General features: G+C 43.0%; 3 protein-coding genes across 3 annotated transcripts; all 3 read right to left on the bottom strand.

Annotated features, from left to right (window-relative positions):
• Nucleotides 1-28: 28 nt before the first annotated feature.
• Nucleotides 29-4023, bottom strand: tmem168b (transmembrane protein 168b). Its single transcript, XM_072386268.1, has 4 exons — nucleotides 2503-4023; nucleotides 2113-2255; nucleotides 1758-2032; nucleotides 29-1640 (listed from the first exon to the last, which is right to left on the bottom strand). Exons 1-4 carry the CDS (start codon nucleotides 3643-3645, stop codon nucleotides 1078-1080), a joined length of 2124 nt encoding a protein of 707 aa, XP_072242369.1. The 5' UTR covers nucleotides 3646-4023; the 3' UTR covers nucleotides 29-1077.
• Nucleotides 4024-4765: 742 nt separating this feature from the next.
• On the bottom strand, nucleotides 4766-11726 carry samtor (S-adenosylmethionine sensor upstream of mTORC1). The gene is made up of 5 exons (XM_072386267.1): nucleotides 11449-11726; nucleotides 8453-8594; nucleotides 8185-8313; nucleotides 7898-8012; nucleotides 4766-7597 (listed from the first exon to the last, which is right to left on the bottom strand). The coding sequence occupies exons 1-5, from the start codon at nucleotides 11606-11608 to the stop codon at nucleotides 6971-6973; spliced, it is 1173 nt and encodes a 390-aa protein (XP_072242368.1). The 5' UTR covers nucleotides 11609-11726; the 3' UTR covers nucleotides 4766-6970.
• A 4262-nt stretch (nucleotides 11727-15988) lies between these two features.
• Nucleotides 15989-22725, bottom strand: ppp1r3ab (protein phosphatase 1, regulatory subunit 3Ab). The gene is made up of 4 exons (XM_072385150.1): nucleotides 21842-22725; nucleotides 19960-20037; nucleotides 19793-19925; nucleotides 15989-19281 (listed from the first exon to the last, which is right to left on the bottom strand). Exons 1-4 carry the CDS (start codon nucleotides 22723-22725, stop codon nucleotides 16420-16422), a joined length of 3957 nt encoding a protein of 1318 aa, XP_072241251.1. The 3' UTR covers nucleotides 15989-16419.
• Between the last annotated feature and the right edge of the window lie 528 nt (nucleotides 22726-23253).

Here is a 23253-nt window from a genome sequence, read left to right as displayed (position 1 = left end):
ATAAATACAATTTATTTTCTTTTTTTAATTCAATTTCATGTGAAGCATTCAAGTAAGACACTTATTGAGGTCACCTGAACAAATGAAAGCTCATAAGTGAAAAGGAAATTCTGAATATTTACACCTGACCTCTAACCAGATGAGACGTTTCCTAAATTCCAATTACAGGAATGTTTGAGGGTTTCAGGAAGTAATTTGCTTTCGTGACCGCAGAAGAATGTAGTCGGTCTCCACACATAAAAATAACTTGCTTCCTTTGTGTCAGAACAAAGTATTAGCCTGCCAAAGTCAATGAAGTTCCACTTTTATTGCATAGTGTAATCCATCCTTAAGATTTCTGGGGGACTTTAACACATTAAACTGATAATAAACTTGCATAGCACGGTAACCGCAGGTATCTTCCTGAAGATCATTATGGGATGGAGATTGCTTCCCGGCTCATGGTGCATTCACGGTTAACTGTCTGCGTCCCGAAGCATCCGGAGTGACTTCAAAGATTATCAGAAAACATTCGTACAAATGCAAAGCAGTGCACATTAAAGCGAGTAAGAAACTGCAAGTGGAAAAAGACATGTTCAAAATACACAAGAGGAATCATTTCATCAAAACAGAATAACAGAAACATTAGATCTTCAAAGACGGGCTGCTTAGAAAATATTTGGTGCCTGAGAAATTAAGATGTGCCGCAGCCTCTTTGGATTAAGGTTAAAAAGATCAGAGCCAGGTTGATATTAAAGATAAAAGGCATCGTGTGACTGCATGTAAATTCAAGGTGGAATAAGGTCTAAGAGGACAAAGTTCAAATGTGCAAAACTGTGCTTTGTTGCATCCTAAAAATTGGCCACTTTTTTTCCCTGTCGGGGTGCGAGAATAAGTCCTTCAAGTCAAATCTTACCTGAACAAACCTTTCCAAAGAATATGAAAATTGGTATTTAAAATCTGTATCGGATTCATTTTTAAGTAACTCGGATTCTGGTTGGTGACCATCCAATAGCTGCCTATTTTACGGGTAAAAAATAGAAAATATTCTTGTATAAAATAACTATTTTCAACGCATAAAAGTAGCTTTTGCGAGTGCTATGATCTGACCAGTTTGAAGCCCTGCCCTGTGTCCAGTATGGCAGGTGGAAACCAGCTGAGTTTGAATCTCCTGAGACATCGCAGGCAGAAGCTGCAGATCCACAGCAAGTTCAGGCTGCCGCACCACAACGCCATCTGGACCACCGGGTAGGTCAGCCGAGGGAAATACAAGCGCCAGTGATCGGTGACGTCACTTCCTGTGGGCAGATGCAGGGTGTAGTCGCTCCAGTGTTTGGAGATGCCGTAGGTGGCTGAGACCGCCCTGCTCTTCTCCGACCACTGGATGTTGCTGTTTGCGTTGCAGTTGTACTCCACCCACTGAGCGGTGAAGTCTCCAAGCTGCGGGGGGTCCTGCAGCTCCACGTCCGTCACTCTGGCGAGCGTCGCTCCGGCGAGCGTCGCTCCCTGCACGGCGGCGTAGAGGCCCTCCGCTTTGCAAACCTCCTTCACCCACGGCGCACAGTTCTCGCAGTCGAGCACCACGATGAGGCGAGAACAGAAGCTGCCGTTCTTCTCCCTCCACCACTCCAAGATCTGATCCAGACGAAGAACGTCTCCTCCTGATCACAAATGCACAAATCAGCCAATTCCAGATCACACGTGAAACATCAAACTTTTAATCACATTCGAATGAATAACCAAGAACCAGAGCGGATTCAACTTGGCGCCCCTCTCACCTGCCAGCGCCCACTCTCCAGTGCGGTGTGTGTGGCCGCTGTAGAAGATCACATAAGTGTCGTGGCGAGGCCCGTCCGCTGTGCGCAGCTCCAGGAAGGATTTGATCTTGGCCTGCAGAGCCTCCAGGGTCATCCCGCTTGTGGAGTAGTCGCAGCCGAAATTTTCAATCAGGTGGTGGGCGAAGAAACGCTGCACGTTGTTCAGCATGTTTGTAGACCGCCGGTTCAGCTCTTGCACCTGGCCCGGAGGCAGCAGCGTGGGCTGACCGTCGGGGCTGAAGGAGGAAGAGAGAAACACGGTGTCATAAGAGTGGGGGCTTTCCCTTTCGCTGTGCCGTACTGAAGAGTAGTTTACCTGCAGTAGTTGGTGGGGATGACCACTGCGTAACCCACGCAGGTGCCTCCCAGACTGTTCCCGAGCTCGTAGAAAAGTCCGTGGAACAGAGACTCCAGGGGCAGGATGAGCAGAAACGCGCTCACAAAGATACTGCTGGACGCCTGGACGAGCACATTCAGAGTCAACGAGATACTAACACGTGCAAATAAACCTGCTGTGACAGGAAAGCTGGCAACAAAAGTCAATAATATGCTTCTTTGTAGCTGTAAAAGAGATTTAACTATTTTACTGTACTGTTCAAGGTTGTCCAATCCAAAGAGGCGCACTCTCTATCTGCCTCATGATCAATGAGCCCCACTCATACCTCAGAAATAGAAAATGTTAAACCAAAGTAGTGGTTTCCCCTACCTGCCAACACAGAGCAGCAACACCGACCGTGGACGCCAGCGTGAAGATCACCAGCCGCTCGGAGATGAGGCAGAAATGCCTCATACCCTTTGAGGCCATAACCTTGTCCAGACTGCTGTCATCTGGCCCCTGGTACGAGCACAACCTCTGGCAGTCATTGAGCTTGGTGTGGAAACCCCACACAGTGATGACAAACACCACGTGGCAAATGGCCCAGAAGAGCACACACACCACAAAGCCTGGGATCGACAGGTACCACTGGTCCATGTGTGTTAGTTTCCGCGCGGCCAGGACGACGAAAGCCACCTCCACCACCAAGAGAGGCAGGAGGGACAGGCGGCGCCACAGACCCCTCCACATCAGAAAGTGCTGCCAGCGCTCGGTCACAGAGAGGCCGCTGAAGTAGAAATCCAGCAGAGGGTCGCAGATGAGCTGGCTGAAGAAGCAGGAGAGGGCGAACGGGTTGGTGGTGATGTTCAGAGACTTAAAGAACAGCTCGCCGGTGATGGCAGCGAAGCAAACTAAGTTGGGAAGAGCGAGGACCGTCTTCATCCGGAGGGCAACCATGACCGTGGCCAACGCCACGACCAGCACCATCACGCTCAGGGACTTCTGGATGAGCAGAACCATGCTGGCTGCGGCAAAGCCCACCAGCTCCAGCCGCTCTGCTGAGGTGAGGATGGCAGGACGGTACCTGGTACATCCGAGCAGCCTCTCCAGGAAGGCCCACAGCGTCCTCAGAGCCACGCTGGCCAGCAGCAAATAGTTGGCCGCCTGCTCCTTGACATCGCTCTCCAGGGCTGGTGAGTGAAGGAAACAGAGGAGACCCAGCAAAAAGCCGTACCACAGGTGGAGGAGGTTGAGGCTGACTCGCTCCATGTTGAAGTGGTAGTAGAGTATACTCGCTATTCCCAGAACAAACAGAGCTAAGACAAAAATAAAAAGAAGCGCGGGCTCCGCCGAGCTCTCCCACCGCGCATAGAGACCCAAACAGAGAGCCACGAGCAGGTTCACACCAGACAGGTAGCCGAGCCACCTGACTGACGACCACATACTAACCTCTCCGTTGACCTCCTCCAGCCGGGTCATTGCTGCGTGGAGGCAGTGACTGACACAGTACCGTAGAAAACGACACATTTTCATACGAACTGTTAAAAGCAAAGCAAAACAAACCAAACAACTTTAAGCAGTTATACTGTATTCTTTGTCCGTTACGACATTTAAAATCCCGCGAGACACAAACTTCAGCTCAGCTAGCATACTTGTGAAAAGTAGCTAGCTTAACTAACGCACAGCTCCGCATCTCTGCGCCGGTCACCGCTACCGGTCACAATCGTTCACATCTTGAAAGTCGTCGTTCGCCTTCGTCTGGTGCGCAATACGGTTAAAGGGTTTCACAGAGAACGTCGTGAGAAAAGCTGTCAGAGGTGCGCAAAAAAAACCATCAGTTCAAAAAGTTTGTTCCGTCAAAACTTCAAGTCAGATGACGGCCGCCATGATTACGCTTTGACTACGGCAGATGACGAGGGTCATTAATGATTTAAAGGGGCGGAAGCAGAGTCGCTACTTTGAATTCACGTTTCGCCTCAATTAAAAATAAAAGTAACTTTAAATGACACGTTAAAATGTGATTAAATTGATTTAAAGGCTCAAAACATTCAACAAAAACGAGTCAGTGCATTTAATGTACTTTCTAAGAAAAAAGTTTATATGAAAACTTTAGCTATAAAATAAGACAAGCTTGAATTATTTTGTTTTCATTAACTAAATTAAATATTACCTTATGTATTGAATAGCATTAGATTTCGCAGGTGTGAATATTAGCGGGTTCTGAACGTGCATCACACAGTATGATGAACCCTGAAGTCAGATATAATTGTTTTGAAACTCAATTTTCCACCCAAAATGTTAATCCCATCAGGATTATTACTCTAAACTAACCATCAGTAGCAGTTTAGTATTAGTTTTCTCTCAATGTTTAGTGGATGCTGAGCACTTACTTTGAGCTTTGCAGGTTAAAAAAAAAAGAAAAGAAAAAAGCAACTGGTGAGGCTCAAAGAGAAAAACAGAAACATGAAAATTCATTATGAGGGACAAACGTTTATTTCAAAACATTTTTTTGGGACAGAGACCTAAGAGTTGCAGGATTCCATTAAAACTTTAGTCACAGGAATCTCTGATGTGGACTGGGAGTGTTGGGCGAGTTGGCCTGGCACAACCCTTACTTGTTGCAGTTCTAGATTTAGAAGGGGACCTGGGATGAAAATAGCCATTGCCTCACACTGTGGGGTCAGCAGTGCTGATTTTGTGCTTAAAATGAAAGGACAGCATTTCAGGGTTACAGTTCAATCGCCGAGAACACGAACTGCGCTTCCTTAATCAACACAGCCAATAAAATTTAAAAAAAAACTATTATGTTGCTTCCCAACAAAGAACAAAGTGTCCACGTGAAATGCATTACATACCGCCTGGCTCATTTAGAATGAAGGCCGATCAGTCAGTGATTGCTCCGTCTCTGTAGTCACAACACCTTTATAAAAACCATACGTTGTACATACAGCCATGTTGAGAATAAAGTAACAAAGTAAAACGCACAAACACAAATCTTACATTTACATTCATTTATAAAAAGAGAAATGCAACCATTCTAAAAGCACACGTTGTTCTGCATTATTGAAGATGATAGTGACGAATCATGCAAACTGCCAAAAGAAACACTGGAAGACAAATCACAAAACACATTCTTTCAAAGCCTGAATATTGTGTGGTACTGCGATTGTTTTTTTTTGTTTTTTTTTTTTGGATATTTTCATCTGTATTTTCTGCACTAGCTGAAACCGATATGGAAATGGAAAAAAAAAAAACACGCAGAAACACGGCAGCCGCCAGATGTTTTCCCGTTCGGTCGACGCGAGAAAGGAGAACTGGTCAGTTTTTGTGCGGTTTGGCCCAAGAAGATCGATACCGGCTTATTAAAAATTGGTACGACCGCTTTTCATCCAGGGGCAAAAGAAATATGAGCAAGGCACCTTTATACTGAACGGTATTGTTTTGTGGGCCCTTCACCGGCTGGAAAGCCGCCGTCATGAGAAAATAGTTCCTCATTCTGAGACACACTTTGGAATCAGTTCGAAAATTACCCGGACAAAAAAAAAAAAAAACAAACTAACAAAAAAAAAAAAAAAAAAAAAAAAAAAACAAGTTCGCTCCTTCAGTGTCACACGACACGAAAAAAAAACTAGCCCATGTGTCCTCAGATCTGTCCTCCCTCACTGGTTCAATTTGTGCAAATCCCTTCAGTCGCTCGGGAAACTTCGGACAGTGGGGGGTCAGACTCGGGTCTGGGACTGTATGTTCAGTCAGAGTTCTAAGACTGTCAAAAAGAAGCCCATTTATTGTGCCACCGACTTGCAACGTTGCATCTTTTTCCAAGCTATTAAAAAAAAAAAAAAAGAAAAGAAAAGAGAAAACTATTGGAACTCTAACATAACTGTTATCAGCAAGGCCGATGAGAAGAGCTTAAAAATATACTTATTTTGCACTCGTACCGCGTCACACGACAGGTAAACAGTTACATTTTCACATTAGTAAACCTAATAACACTCCTACTGTATGGTTCTGATTAAAATGCTACAAATACCACTTTATTGGAAAAGATACGATCCGAATCATTCGGAGGATGTCGAGTTAAAACGGCGTTGCCACACTTTACGCTGGACAAACGCCACTGTTTGACTAAGAATATATAGATATAGATATATATCCAAAAACAATCAACATTTTTTTTTTTTTTTTTTAAAATCAATTTTTTTTTTTTTGGTTGTCTTCGTCTTGGAAAACTAAATGCACATGAAGAATTTTCAGAAAGTCTAGCTGCATGAATGTGACAGAAGAAGCAAGCGTACCAGTCAAATCATTCCATCTCAGTCTCTCCAGTGCAATTTAAACTCTCGCCAGACTGCTTGTTGTTGCTGTATTTGGCTTTTGTACTGAGCAGCCAGCGACACTAGCTTATTCAAACAGAGACCGAGTGCAGAATGCAGATGAGCTGACTTGTAATTATTGAGAGCTGGGAACTGGGAGATCAGGGGTTTAAAAAACACGGAGCAGGGGGGAGTTCTGGATATCTGAAGGGCGTTCGCGTTCCGAATCTTAAAAAAAGTTCTAGCGATTTATCAAAATATATCCATCTTAGTGTGTGTGTGGATGTGTGTGCGTGTGTGTGTGTGTGTGTGTACTCTCTGCAGAGTGTGGATATGACAAAATAATCTGTAAACTTCTCTCTTTCACACTGTGCAAACTGCATTTTTTTTTCTTTGATGAGAGGAGGAGGAGGAGGAGGAGGAGAAGAGGGAGAAGAATGCAGCAGGTTAAAAATTTGGCAGCGCAGCAGAAGAAGGGGGAGGAGACCGTTGGGTAGAGAAAGGCTGGGGAGGGAGGGAGGGAGGGAGTTGGGTGCTGGTTCAGCCTAACTCTGAAGCAGAATGGGATCCTCCAGCTCATGAAAGCCAGGCACAGAGCCGCTCTGGCTCTCCCCAGAATCGGAATCGTACGGGGTGTCCGGTAGCTCCGTGAAGCCCCAAGCCAGCTGGTCATCTTCGAACTCGGAGCGCACCTGCGCCTGCATGTCGGCATAGTCTTCCTCCTCGTTCGAGTCCTGAGGGATGTAGAGCATCTCGGGATAGTTACACGACACCAGATCGCTGGTGGTGGCCAGAGACACCTTACGGAAGGCGATGAGATGCATGTGGGAATACTTGACGTATTTGTAGCGCTTGAAGCCCAGCGACTCCACCGCCACCCGCCAGCTGCGCATCATGAGGGCGTGGCGGTTTTGGTGGGAGGAGTCGGGCGTGATGATGAGCAGGAGCCCGTGCAGCTCCAGCAGCTCGTGGGCCTTCTTGCAGCAGATCCAGCGCTGGTATGGAGAGGGGAAGTAGGAGAGGAGCAGGGAGAAGACCACCACGTGGAACAGCTGAGCTGGCAGAGCATCGATGGGGTTGTGGAGCTGGCGGAGGAAGGCATCTATTGCGTCGCCTGCCAGCTGGAGCGGCTGCTGGAGCTGAAGGTTGAGGAAGTCGCACTTGTACACGCTCTGAAAAGGCGAATAAATCACAACAAATTCAGATGAGAGCAACAGAACCCAGAACCACTGTAACTGCATTCATTTGGTTGCAGAACAGTTGCTTCGTCTTTGCCTTCTGCTGAATTTATGCACACAGATCACCTAACCAAGACACCGACAGCCTTATGAGTCATTTCTGGTGTCGTTTGCGCTTCATGTTGCAAGCGCTCAGCACCCAGGCAGGAAACGCCGTGCATCTTATTCACATTAACAAGGAACAGAAAAAAAAAACACAAACACATTTTCAGCACAACACAGGAGCACTCGCACCTCCACTGCAGGCACTATGTCAATACCAACTGTGAGGAACTCATCGAACTTCAAGAAAGGGTTGAAGCAGCTTCCCACATCCAGAAGGCGGATTTTCCCCAGCTGTGCGATCGAACTGTTACAGAAACAATGAGAAACAGCAGAGGGAGGAGCTTACCGTCAAACCAGGGCAAAAACGATATGGACGTACTTTAGCTAGCTTACATTCTAATAACAATTACATTTAAACATTTGTAACAATGACAGAGTGTTTATCATTTATAAGGGACATAAAGACAAAAACCCACCTGGGGATGGTGCTGTGTGCTTGGGCACTTACAGATCCTGCAGTCAGACCCATGGCTAGAGTGGCACTTTTCTCATCTTTTTCTAACATTCTTTTCATTCCACCATCCAAGAAATACTCCTGACAGACGCTGAGGAAGTGGAATCAACACGTTAATCCAACCTTACTGCTAAACAAAGCTAGAATAGAGTCAGACGCACATTCTGCAGGTTCTGATTCTGTCAGATTCTAATGGAAGTTGTCTTGAGGATGTGTGAAGTGGGCTGCACCTGCGACACCATTCGATGCGGCCTTCCCCTTCGCACTTCTTGGTCCAGTGGCTGTCGGCAAGATTCTTCATGGCGAGGGCGTACTCGCTCAGCGTCTGCTCATCCTCGCAGTGCTCGCGCCAGATCTTGTCAAAGTCGCCCACTGAGAAAAAGAAAACTACAATCAGGGCAGAGCTGACCAAAAAAAAACCCCAGTTAATCACAGACTTCACAACTTGGAGGACCTCAGACTTTATCAGGAAGCTTAAGCCACTTAACATCGTGCTAAAATCTTCATTAAGTCTGAAAACTCTTTCATACTCAACCTACTTGCCAGCTTCGGTTGTCCGCTTCAGCCTCAAAACATGATTAAACTTCTCTCGAAAAACCTGCTTCCACACAGCCTGCAAAGTTCCCACATCTCTGCCAACACAGAGGCAGCACTGTTCCCAGAAAAATCCACCTCGTGCGGCCACCCCACAGAGAAAATAATGTCCACAAAACTTCCCATCAATACATCTCCAGCGCTGCTCAGAAGCCTGTGGCGAAAGCAAACAATGCTGATAGGGGGAGAAATCCCATGACCAGGAGGAAAAACTCTTTATCTGATTTGCAGAAATGAAAGGACAACAAGAGGAGCGGTGGTGGTAAACAAGCAGTGCTCTGAAAGCATGACCGCCGTGATTCAATGCCAAGCCTTCCTGATCATGCTTTACTTATTAACCAATCATGAGGTCCGCTTCGGGAAGACTTCTCTCAGCCGTTTCTAGTCGGCCAAAACAACCGGTCTTTCTTGTGCCAAATATTTTCTGATGGAATATGATTTACTCGACAGATAAAGACAATCCAAGCTTATTTTATAAGCACTCTGGTGTTGGTGTAGGGATTTAAAAGGGTGGGAAAAGTTTGCACAAAAACAAGACTTCTGTGTGCATTAGTTATCGTGCGACAGTGGAGAATGTGGCCACATTTACCAGCTCAGTCAGGCATTCATGCGAGACATAACCAAATGAAACAAGAAAACTGAAATGAATCCCATCTTGCTGACAATCTGATAGAGTGACGAAATCACCCAGAAGCTTAGGCGTCTCCCACTCATACGCTCCCCAGCGGGGCCAAGCATTTATTTAGGAATATAAAAGCGAGTTAGTAAAACAGTGACGGCTTTAAACCAGAATCTTCAAGAGAGAGTTCAGACGTGGAGCGAATCCCCGGGTCAGCGCTGTAAAGAGAGATGTGGCTTCTCTTCACCGATCAGTGAGAACGTCGAACGCTCCGGCTTCTTTTTATTTTTGTCTTAGCTCTGTTTGTTCTGGGAATAGCGAGTATACTCTACTACCACTTCAAAAAAAAGGGTTTTTCCACAGTTCCCATTTTTCGTCACAGCATAAGACTTTTTTTTTTTCCACTCAGGAAAGACGGTTAAAGCAACATTCAGGGGTTTTCTTATTGTTACTCTTATTGTTTCTGATGAGGCTTCATCGAGCAATAGATGGATCACCTGAAGGTCCAGACGCATTTCTCATTACTGGAACTTTCCTGTTAGAGACTGTTCATCTGCAATAGTTTTTTTTTTTTAGGCACGACACTTCTTCTTTTGTCCTGCCAAGTTAAGATGAGTCACTCTGCCAGTGGGGAAATAGTATTTGATGTCTGTCAAACTGTGCAACTCATACACAGTTTGACGAGGATGGGGGGGTGTTGTTGTTGTGACAGTCTGGTTGTTAAAAAAAGTTGCCAAGCTGTCCGTTATGTGTAGAAACGTCACTTGTTCACCCTGTTCACTGAGTTTGGTGTCTTTTTTTTTTAATATTATGATGGAATGTTTCATAGGTCAGTGTCAAGTAGCTCAACAAACAAACGCGTTCCGCTGAAAATGCCAGGGTACGAGGACTGAAAACAAGTGAAAAAGCAGCCAGTGTCCAAAGAAAACCTTGCAAAGGCCCTCAGAAAGCGTGGCAAACGATTGCTCAAGACCTCTTTAAAAGATTTCAAGGAGGTGTGGCTGGTTGGAGGCAAAAAATACCATAAAAATAAGGGGTGGCTCAGTAATCTATCCATTTAACATATCTGATTGTACCTTCTCATTGAGGCCAGCGTTTTAAAATCAATGAGCAGATGAAATAACAGATTTGCAGAATTCCTGCATGAGGGCGAGTTACCCTGAATAAAATGCATTCATTTAAATAAATATCAATCATCCTGTCCTGGCAGCATATCAGTCACCATCTTTAGACAACATCCTGGCAAAAGTTCAGACTCAACCACTTGTGTCTCAATCTAGTGCAAATGGCCAGCTTCTGCCTCAGCTTGCCATGACTCACCATGCATCATATCCAACCCCGCAGTTTAACATGTCATCAGTTTCTGCTCCGAGGTCAATTTGCAGATGTAAGGGGCCTAGTGTCTGTCACCAAACTGCGTTCATTGTAGGAATAAAATGCACCAGTGGATCTTTGGGGCCCTCTCTTCTAAATTTCAGAACGCAGATATGCCGATTCACTTACTCAGCTCTGATTGGCAGCATTACACAGAAGTAAAAGTGATCTGGTTGTAAAAGTTGAGATCAGTGTTTGCTGTCAACACACACTTATCTCTTACTGGCAAAAGAAAGTCATTCATTGTCAACAGATAAGTTACTTCAATGTCTTTCATTAGTAACCTATTAAAGTCTGTGATGGCCCTGTTAAGATGATAGATAATACGTGTTTACAATACGCAAACAATAACTATTTCAATGCATGTAACGTTAGAGCGCTTTAAAGGCCCTGCATGCCCAAAGCAGCCCTGGCTGCTGTCGACTGCAGTCTGCTGCCACAACAGCTAACCGACCTAAAAACAAGACCGTTAGCTTGCAGTGGCAATAACACTGAGAGCACATTAACTTTCCTTTGCTGGTGTGGTTGTAGAGGACAATTTTGCAGGTATTGTTAATTCAGAATTTTCAAGCTAACGTCAAGGATTAGCCAGTGGGTTTCAGGGCCATAGAGACAGAGGAACCCAAAGAGACTACTTACCCTCTCTGTATTTCCTGCGCAGTTTCCTGTGGACGTTTTTGACGACCCCTGACAGCACGTCCTGCTCCTTTTTGCACGGCACTTCACTGGGAATTGACACACAGAACATCTCCAGGAGGTTTTCCGTCTCTCCTGTCTCGACATTGTCCCTGGGGTTCATCGTACCACCGACGCAGCCTCCGCCAGCCGCTTCCCCTTTTCCAACCTGCAACCCGACCGGCGAACCAGTTTACCGGCCAACAACACGCAACTCGATTGGCTGGTTTTGGCAGTTATGCCATAGAACCGCCTCCTGTCCAATCACAGGCGTAGTACCGTGCTCCAGTCTGAGTGCGTGCCGTGAAGCATTCACATGCGATTGTAAATCCCATAACTCTTACCGTCGTAAATAACAGAACAAAGGCACAATACTGTTAAAACAATTCCATTTTTATGATTTCATATTTTCTGCTATTATTTTTGCATTCACATGGCTGTGAAGACAAACATATCAGAATACATTTATACCTTTTTAACCTTAAAAGGTAAACGGTGCCAACTTACCTGCGTTAGTAAGCGTGACTAAACACATTCATGCTACCAACCAGCAGCTGGGGTTTCTACTTGCAATACAGTCAAGTTCTAAAACATGTCCAGACAAGTGTTTTATACAACCTACAATGGTTTGGCATGATTTCAACGGCACAGTGTGGCCTCTGCCTGTGCGAGTGATATAATCTGCTTTGGTCAAGCAATTAGATGCCCCCCAAATTGGTAATATTTCCAAATAGCATTACTTTGAGTTTCTGAATCTACTGTAAAAAACAAAAACAAACAAAAAAAAAACTGAATATCTTGTAAATAGAGTTTGTTAAGTTCTAACTCGCCTTTTTTTTTGTTTGTTTTTTTGTCGAAAAAGCTTTGGCAGTGCTATTAATAGGGAATAGAGTGAGAAGCTAATATAGACATTTTAGACAGAATCAAGTAAGATACTAGTGATAACTTTATATTAGATGTCTTTGGAAATGCTCTGGAGTTGCCAGATACAAAGCAATCCAGTCTGGTATGTGCCCAACTCCAACAATCTGCAGATGTCAAAAGAGTAGAGAACATTGTCGCTTGCCAAGAAATTTGTCAGACACTTTTTACAAGAGAGCACAGCATTTTTGCTGTAAGTTTAAAAGAAGGAAGCTAAAGCTAAATGAGAATAATGACCTGAGTTAAAGTCCAGCAGTGAGAGTTTTACTTTGCAGTAAGATTTATCTAATTACACTTTCATGGGTGTGCATTAATCACACCAAATCTGGTTATATAGTGCCACCCAATGGTGTCATGGCTAATTTTCCCTCTGTAGACACATTAACAAAGGCTTATTTTCACTGTATTTTTTCTTTTCATATTTTACAAAAGTCTTGAGGATAAATCACTCCATAAGCCTGCTGCTGACGATTTTTGATCCAGTTCTTGTGTCATTTGGTGTACTTCAGCCTTTTCTAACTGTTTCCTTTCCTTAAGAATGGCTTCTGGACAACTACCTGATGGAAACATCTGATGAGTCTGCAGTGAACAGTCGATGGATCAAGAGCCACACGCATCTCAGCTCCCGTGTCAGGATTTTTTCTTGTTTCTTAAGGACGTCACTTTGAGATACTTTTCTTTTCTCCTCCACTTGTCCAGTTTCCTTGTATATTTCAGGGACACACTGCACACCATGCTGACATATTCCATTTTTGACTGATGCTTCTTTGGAAATCCCCTTGTTGGACAAAAATGTAATCTGATTTTTGTTAAAGTGCATTGTCTTTGACATTCCACATGGTTGTGCCTGAAGAAAAAGGAACAAATGAACAAATTGAACTACAAAATCCCTGAAAACACCATTTAAATTCACTCTTTTGGAGTTATTTGTAGACACAATATTTATGCTGGAATGTTTCATACTTATGAAGTGTTAAGTGACCTAACAAATTGTCAGGTACAAAAACTTAAACTGAAAATAAGTGAAAAAGCAGCCAATGTTCAAAGAAAAACTTTCAGAAAGTCTGAAGAAGTATTGCTCCAGAACTATTTAAGAGGTTACAAGGAAGTCCGTCTCCTTGGAAACAAAGTACAAAGACGTCAGAGGTGGCTTAAGATGCAGCACTGTAGTTAGTTGCATGACCTCTGAACAGTGACATTTGTCAAATAGATTAACAGAGTTGATTTTATAGGGGTTCAGTTCTTGGAACAGAGCAACTATTTTTTGTCCTGATTCAAAGTAGAGTTTGTGTAAAGCGAGCACAACCGTGGTCGTGTTCAAAGCTGCTGTTCAGACTGTAGTTATAAATTGTTTTAAACCCCCTGACAGTTTGAAAGTATTCCTCTCTCCCAAAATAACACCCAGCTCATGATGGCTGCTGGGCTGTTTATTTAGCTGCAGATATGCTACACGTTGTTTTAATTCTATTCATTTGAATTTTATTTTGCTCATAAAGAAAAGCAGGTCATTACATTAACATAAGTATGATATGCTTTTAGAAGCTTGTGCTTTTTTAAGCGAGCCGCTACATGTCTCTGAAATACATTCCGTTGTCTGGACTCGATATATATTACTTCTCTCCAGTAATAACTCCTTTATTAAGAGGTCAGATAGCTGTCAGTGTGGATGTGAAGACAGTTTTCTGGCTGCCGTCCGAGGTGTTAAACATTGTAGTCAATGCAACAGGTGCAGGGTTCAGCCAGCATGCTCTGATGAGTCCTAGCCAAAATAAACTCCACCCTCACAAATGATAAATAATTATTATTCCTCTGGTGGCTTCTGTAGTAAAAGCAACACCTGGATTGAATACCAGGGTTATTCCCACATGTTTCAAAAGAAAGAGAACCACATAAATATGCCGACAAAAGGTATTTGTTGCTAAACGTCAGATCAGATGAGTATTAAACACACGCGAAAAGTGAAGTCACTGGGCTCCAGTTTGACATGACCTGTTTATGAGGGTTATAATTTGAATTTGAACAAGTGCATATTATTCATTGCACAGACTGATATCTCTCTCTGTATGTCTTTAAATAAAAAAAAAAAGAGAGAGATAAATCCTAACATTGGATGGCCCTGAACCTGACTGCAGCTGTGTTAAGCTCAAACAGCTAAAAGCCTCAATCGAAAACAGAGGGCATGATCTTTCATGATCTCTCCTCACCCTCATTTATACTAAGACTAAACCACTCGGGATTGTAGTTGAGCATTTGTCAGAAAATGACCAGTTAAACTGTTGTGTTGCTGGAATATGTGAGAAACAGATACAGACTCCTCACAAGATTTCTCTGCTATTCATACCAGCTGTACATTGGAAAGTAGTCTTGCATTCCTTTCAGGAGATAGATAAGAAGCTGAGCCAGTAGCGGGATAATCCAAACTATTTCCCTCAAATAGCTCTTCCTTCAGCAGGAGTTGTTCTTGTGTAGGAACTGAATGTAAAACCCTGGATTTGTCACCTAAACAGCAAGAACAGAACATTTTAACACTTCTCTGGGTCAGCTTGATGCCAAACATATTTTTAAACTGATAACCACTGATAACAACATACTTGATTTGATCAGAATGCAGTCTGAGGTGAATAATAGAAAAAAAGAGCATTTCTACATACCGGAAAGCCATACCCACACAGCAGGTCACTCTGGTTTGTGTGTTCCTGCAAAGTTTCAGCATATGACCACAGATCAGTGGCATACCACTGAAAACACGCACCTTTCTTTTCTCATTCGCAGACAAACCTGTACTGACCTGCAGAGTCAAGTTCATCCAGTTTTTCTTGATTTAATGCCACTTTTAAGGAAGAAATTTGGAAACAAAATATGAAATTGGCTTAAATGCAGTCAAAATGTTTACAATCAACAGCTTCTGCTCCAGTTTTCCATCAGACTCATTTAACTTGTTATTTTGCAGTTTACTCTGGTCGTATGTGCAACGCTGTGTCATATAAAGTCCATACTCAGTATGCAGAATATGCAGAAGCCCATGTTAATGCACATTCTGTTATTTGATTAGAAGCAGCAATGCACTGATGTGTGAGCATCGTTTTAATGTTGAAGCTACTTTACATTCTGTTAGGCAGGTATGTCATGCATATATATATATATATGTTATAATGTATGTTTTGATTATGTTTTCCAATAATGATTTTATTAGAAAAATCATTATTGTTTGTAGGTTTTAGCTTGCAGCTTCTAAGAAATGGCGGCTTGGCTCACCCTTGTGGATAGAGAGGTTGTTTCAGACAACTCCCACCAGGAGGAAGGCTTGGGGCATACTCAGGATTTGATGGCGAGATTCTGGGCTGCAGGTTGACTGTTGCCCCCCTTGACTATTTTCCCACAGAGTCAGAAAATGGATGAATGGATTTTAATCTGAAGAGTAGCTAGTAACTAAAGATGAAGAATAAAGTCAGCATAATTAAGTCAAATTTTTCCAAGTACAAGGTAAGAAAAAAAAAACATACTTGAGGTACAAGTATCTCTAAATGGCTCCTTTCTCACGTACTTTACATGAGTAAATGACCCACATAAGTATTTCTCAGTTATGCAGTTTATTAACTTCATTGTTATGAAAACACAAAAGTCTACAATTTTTTTCTCTTTTATGACAACCACACGTACAGCACACACTTGGCTTTCACTTACACCTCAAAACGTATTAAAGAGCTTCAGAGCTGATCAGTGTTCCACGGGATGCTGCTGAGGTGGCACGATTTCTTATGCATAAGAGAGCATTAAGACAAAGGTCTATACTCTTGACAACAGAGACTAAACATCCTCCCATAGGGAATATACAACATATATGTGTCATATATAATTTATAATGCCCATCATGTGGTGTTTTATGATCTTGTGAATGCATCAACCATTACTAATAAGGAAAATACACATTGTTTATGAGGCTTGCACAATCTGTACTCAGAACCCCCAGAAGTCCATTGGAGCCACACCTTAAACAGATTTGAACTACTTCATTCAATCTGCTTTGCTGTTGTTTTTAACTGGTTGCCTCTCTCCTTGACAGCAGAGCCAAATCAAAGATATCAAGTAGAGCCCAAGACAGGCGAGAAAATCATAATGGTGTGCCACAACTAGAAATATCACTAAGAGAGAGGCGTATAACAATGTTTTTGAGATATTGCTGCAGGAAAAAGTTTCTTTCCACCACGAAATCTTCTGGCCGCTGCCTTCCTGTCCAGTTAACTCTGAAGGAGCTTCTGCGGCTGCCGTCCTCACGTCGTCCTGATTCTCAGAGCTGCCGAAGTGCTGTTCTTCATCTAGGGACTCGCTGATGGACGGCATGGGCGTTGAAGACGGTTTGCCTCTGCTTATGGAGGGCCTTCTGCTCGCAGCAACACCTGCACCTTTGATCCTGTCTCTATGGGCCTGTGCTGGTGCACCAACAGCCCTCAGACAGTGCATATACAACTCCACCTCGTCATCTGAGTCTGACTCTGCTGAGGCGCTGTCGTGACTTGTTGGGTCACCTTCAAGCTCACATGCTGAAACGCACACGTCTCCCTCTAAAGCAGGGTGTTCCTTGTCGGCTTTTGGTCGGTCGTGTGTAACATCAGCATCACTTAGAAAACCTGCCTCTTTTTGTGGATGTTGCCCCTCACTTGTATCTTCTTTGTCAACATCCAGTATATTGCTCACCAGAGCAGATAAACCATCTGTAACCCTGTTTTGTGCTGTGTCTGACCCCTCTTCAGAATAACCCACTTCATCGTCTCTGTGCTCTATTTCCATGTATGAGTGTGCATCTGCTGTCTCCGCCTCTCCTGCTTCATCAACTATGATCTCCTCTTTATAATCAGAATTCTGCTCCTCTTTGTTTTCCTGGTTTAGCTCTGTCTGATCCTCCTGCTCCACACCTGCTTCACCTTTATAGTTCAAGTCTATTTCCATTTTTTTCTCTATTTCTATCCCCTCTTCATCTTGGACAATACTGACCTTCTGTATCTCTGCAAAGTGCTTCTTTTGCTGCATCTCTGTTTCCTCCGGTCCCTCTTTTTGGTCTATTTCAGACATTTCTTCTGCACCAACTATCTCATCTGTGCTTGTGACTTGAGCATACTCCAATTCAGCATCTTTAACAGCAATAATCTCCTCAATTTCTGCCTCTTTTTTCATCTCCTTGTCTTCTAACCCCACTATGTTGTCCATCATGTCCTCTTTCTCTCCTCCAACTAACATCTTCACCACAAATTCCCCAACTTTTTTCTTCTCTGTCTCCACTAATTCCGTGTGCGCTGCCTTTGCATTTATTAGCTCCATTTCCTCTTCGTATGCTAATATGTTATTTTCCTCTTCTTCAACCATCATTTCCCAATTTTTCACCTCATTTATACCTGCTGAATACAAATCTTCTTCTTCTTTTGAGGCAGCTGCTTCGATTTCACAATGCTCTGTCTTTTTCACAGTGATTTCATCTTTGAGTTGTTCCAACATGCCAGCCTGACTGTGGTAGCTCATCCCTTCTTTTGTCGGAAATTCAGCTGCTTTATGAGTTAGCTTTATATCACCAGAGTGCTTTATTTCATCTTCGTGTGACACGAGCGTTTCTTCATCTTCTTCCTCCTTGTTGCTAGTTTCCTCCTGAGTTTCTGAAGATGTTTCAGGTGTCATTAATTCCTCTCTCTCTGGCTCACCAGAAACGAGACTAATCACGCTACCGCTTGTAAACGTGTCCTCGATGTGACTGGAATTTGAATCCTTCAACCTTTCTAGCTGTTTATCCTCATTCAAAGATGATCTGCTTTTTGATGTAGGCACAGTTTTGCCAGTGTCATGGTTATGGTTCACCTCTGCACACTCACAGCTGTCTACATGAGTTACCGTTTGTGCACATGTCTGCTGTGGTGACTTAGCCCAGCTTTGTCCAAGGAGGTCATGGGTTAGCTTCTCTTCCTGTGATTCTCCCTGGAAATGGACACCGTCACTAAATATTTGTGGATTCAACAGATTTGTTTCATTTACAGTGTCAAGACGTTCTAATGGGTCTCCTGAAAAAGTCTGTGGACCTTGAGATGGATTTGTAGAACTCTGGTCTGGCTTCTTTATGATGTCTACTGGATTCTGCACAGTTTCTGCACTGCTCAGGATGTAATTTATTTCTTTAGAAGTAGAACTGCTTGATGTGGCATTCAAGCTTTCATGGTCAGATTCCCCATCATCAGCCATATTTTCCATCACTTTGCTACTGTTTCTATTAGTTTCTGTTGGATCAATGCTTTCAGTCAGTCTTCTTTCAGAGATAGGATTGATGTTCCCAGGAGCAACAGGATTTTCCTCATCATCTGCATTCAGGCCTTCACTTCTCACCCTGCCAAACACCTGATGATACAACGGAGCCACCACAGTTCCGAATGTGAAGCTGCTGGCTTGGCTAACAAGGCTGTCACTGCTCTCTGCTGCTGTGCTGTTTGCACTAGCATAGCTCGTGCTTTGATTCTCAGTGATATTTTGCTGATCCCCCTGTGCAGGTTTATCAGCTGAGCTTAGCGGGTTGTCTGGGATATCTGTGACACTCTCAAGTTGTGCTAATGTGGCCGGGTCAGATTTCTCTTGCTCTTTGGGCTCATGTGCTACACCACGGAGAGCTTCAAAAACAAACTCAGAACATTCTGCTTCGCTGTTCCCCCCAGAAAATGACTGCACATCCGCATGTTTTTCCCCTGAGATCCCTTCTAGAGTTGCCTGTTTTATTTCTGGAAGTGATTCATCTCTGTCAGAGTCATTCGCTCCTCCGTCCCTTTGAGCAAAGTAGTCCTTGACTTTGGCCATCCGCGTAGCTTTCCTCTGCCTTCTTCGGTTGCTGTTCTGTCTGTTCTCCACCTGTCCATCAACAATGATAAATCAGTTCCAACGTATTCATACAACAGTTATGTTGCATTAAGGAAAGGAAGTGCAAGTCACATAATAACACGCTGAGATCAGAAAACATCTCGTCTGCTGACATGGCAGCAGGCATGACATAATACCAGACCCACGAGGAAGTGTAAACAGAGCACAAAATGTTCCTTTGGTGCTCAATGATTTATGTTATGATTCTGGCATGTAAGCTCCAGTCATGTGACATTCACAGAGAAAGCTCAGCTCAAGATTGCTGTTCCTCAGTTGTCATAAAGCTCCCTTCATAGGTCATACTAATTTAAAGTTATCAAGTCAAGAATAACTTTGCACCTCGTAAAACGTTTTACGGTGTCAAATCCAAGAGTTTTTGTTCTAACTATAATTGTTTGAATTAACTTTTCAGACATAAAAAAATATTATAAAATACGAGCACAATCTGCAGATACAGTTCTGCTGCAGTCCCAAATTTAGGACTTTTCTGAGTGTAACTTACCAGTAACTTCCGTCTCTGGTCGTCCGATGTTCTTGATGGACCAACAGAAGCTTTCTTAGCTTTTGTACTGTCTACTTCCTCTCCTTTGTTAGACACATGTGGAGAAAGGAAATACTGTGCAGTTAGAGCATGGCTGCAAAAAGTGTGTGAACTTTCACAATGAAGACATCTTAAATAAAGATTCACCTGTTGACGCATATTGGGCTTCCTCAGATGAACTGTTTTCCACAGCGGAGACGTTCTGACTGTGAATCAATAAAATTCAGATCAGTCAAGGATTTATTTGTTTTTCTGCCTTCTAACGTTTTATAGAAATATCAGCAGTGAACAAGCCACAAAACTGGACAATTTGAGAGTAGTTGCATTGACACATTTGGTTAGAGGATGTCCAAAACGTTGCTGATTGTGTGTATCATTTTGCCTTTCACAAAGTGAATTAGTCACACATTAGCAACAAAAACAAGAGATCTTTTCCACCATTTGTGAGAAACTTTTGATGTTAGACTTAGAGATAATGTAGACCTCAATTAGACCCCACCTGAATAAAGTTGAGTAGTGAAGTTATCCTTTGCTCTACATTTAGGATTAATGTTGATAGATGCCTCTTTGCAACAGCAAGGCAAACAGTTCAAGACTATACTCAGAAAAACAGAGATAATTTGGGTCAAATTTCAAACTTAGGTTAAACAGTACTCAATTATTTGTTGCATGAAGTTGGGAAATTTTTCTAAAATGCATTAAATAACTAAATTGATAGTCTGTTTAAACCTTTATTTAACAGACACAAGTCCAAATAAAGGGATTTTTCAGTCTCTTCACTGATTAACTTAATTTTAAAAAGAAATCAAAAATTTGATGCAGCAGCAGACCAAAAATATTTGGCAAAGATGCTGAGAAAGAAAACAAATTGTAAAACGCATACAAGAGACATAAAAGTTGTAAAAGTATACAAGAGATAGTAACACAACTTTGGAAGATTCTACAATCAGCAGATTCACTAGTTAGGGTGCCAGGATTAGGTATAAAAGTTAGGTCTTTCTAAGCAAGGATGGGTAGTGGCTCACCACTTTGTGCCAAACTCACTCGGAGAATCATCAAAAAGTTCCAGATGACTGACTTCAGAAGATTACAAAGAACTCTCAACATCTACAGCGCGTACATCGTAAAGTGAAAAGATCACCTTTGAAAAAAACATTTCGACTCAACACAGACTGCCGCTGCGTCCAGAAGCCGTATTACGCAAGCATATATGTGAAAGAAATGTTGCAGAACTCGAGTTCATCTCAGATGAAGAAATAGACAGTGGCACATGTTCTGTGGTCAGAGAAAGTCTGGTCATCTGGTTCTTAGTACCAAACATAAAAAAAGACCATCTATCAGTGTCATGCTATCAGTAAAAGGTTCAAAAGTCAGTGTCTGTGATAGTATGAGGGTGCATCATGTCACCAAGACATGAGTGACTTACATATGTGCAAAAATAACTTTGATCCAGAGACATGAATTGGAATTTTGGAGTGACATATGCTATCATCAAGGAGACATCTTCTCCTAGGAGTATTTCAGCAAGACAATAACGGAACGGCATGATTTACATCAGCGTGGCTTCATAGATGCATGTGTGTGTTTGACAGGCCTGCCTGCGGTCCAAATCTGTGTCCTAATGAAAAATGATGGCATCTTATCATGAAGAGAAGGATCAGACACCAACAACCACAGACCGTTGAGCAGCTGAACAGACACAGATTTCTCCGGCTAAACTACGACAATAAGTATTCTCAGTTAAAAGAAAGGGTGATGACCTTCATTGAGTAAGTTGCAGGTGTCAAACTTTAGATTTGTTTAAATCCTTTCGCTTTAATTAATTAACAAATTATGGATTTGAGTTTTTAATGCATTTTGTAAAATATTCCAATTTTTTGGGGAAATGATGTTGGAGGTCAAACATAAGAATTTTTACCATCTCCTCTTATACAACAAACACGATGAACAGTTTTCCCATAAATGTGCAATGTGCAAGAACGATTAAATAAACTTAGCTCATAACCTTACCTGACAATCTTTAGGCAGCTTTTCTTGTTCACATTTTCCTTCTGTGGTTTCTCCTCTTTCATTCTGTGGTGACAGAAGAGCACGTAGTTCCTGTTGTTATTGTTAGACCAGAATGTCCCCACGGGAGTTTCATACCGCAGGCAAAAGTCAACTCTGACTCCCTGCTCCCCGAATGGAGGAACTAAGGTGAGCTTGAATGAAAAGCAGTCCATCACACCATCACTGGAACCGGGGATGTACTCTGCCAGGAGGTCAAAGTGGGTGGACCATTTGTCCAAAGTGGTTCTGATGTACACTGCCTTACTGTAGGAAATGTTAAGGACACGGATCATTCCTTTTAGTATTGTGGTCCCTGGAAGTAGTTTGATTGTCTCCAGCTCTACTTTCTGCTCCAGGACTTTGGCGAGCAGCTCCTCAGATGACAGCGGAAGAGAAAAAGTAAAAGGTGAGAGGAAGTATTCCTCTGCATCTTTAGCTTTACCCTCAGGAGCATCATATCCTGGCAGTTTGGGAATATCCCATGTGTCAAACTCCTTTACTTGCACTAGGCTGAGGCCTTTGGCATCTGCAAAGGACACTCTTCTGGAGCCACAGGGTGGAGGCTCAGGCTCAGAGTCTTCATCACTGATAGAGCTCTTTCTCCGTGGGAGAGGAGAGGATTTGGGCCTGATGCCGATGACCACTTCACCCTCATCGTCGTCCACATCCAAGGAGCTGAAGCTCGGGACCGCTAACAGGTTACAGGCCTCAGAAAGCCTTGGCTGTCCCGCATACTCCATGAAGCTGTCTGTGAGAGTCAGCGGGAAACTGCAGCACTGCTGTTTCTGGCAACTGACATTCAACATGCTCTGACTTAACAGATGGAGTCGAGTTACAGATGACATTGTTGCAAGGGCCAACACTATAAATAGGCCAGAGGGGACATAAAGTATGTACAGTAGTTTAAGTTCAGAAATGAATATATCAACCTCTTGCTTCTTTGAGACAGACTGTTTGTGTTATATACAGTAATCTGAATTGTAGGTTGCTAACTAATTTTCTTTCTGTTTCAGCACCCCAGTTTTTAAAGTTTTGTGAGAATCTTTCTTGTGTAACTGTCCAAATTGCTCTCAGGAGAGTTCAAATGTTCGCATGAAACTGACCACAGTTTGTAGCTTCTGGCCCACAACTGACCATCCCATATCCCATATTAGGCCTCCAAAATAATTCCATTTGACCATTCTCTGATGGTGCAACAACTGAAAAAGCTCGATAGTGAGACACAACCAAACAAAAGATTCAGATTCTTTTATCTGTTGATCCCATACCAGAATTTATCTGCAGATACCAGAATACACAGTTTCCGGTGAGCTGTTTCCTGCATTTATCTTTCAACTGTGACAAAGAAGTGTATCCAACCCAAAGTGGTTTGG

Source organism: Leuresthes tenuis, unplaced genomic scaffold, assembly GCF_036924035.1.
Source record: "Leuresthes tenuis unplaced genomic scaffold, fLeuTen1.0.hap1 SCAF_5, whole genome shotgun sequence".
NCBI lineage: Eukaryota > Metazoa > Chordata > Actinopteri > Atheriniformes > Atherinopsidae > Leuresthes > Leuresthes tenuis.
The sequence above is the reverse complement of the archived record's forward strand: the minus strand, read 5'-3'. Positions and strand labels throughout refer to the sequence as shown.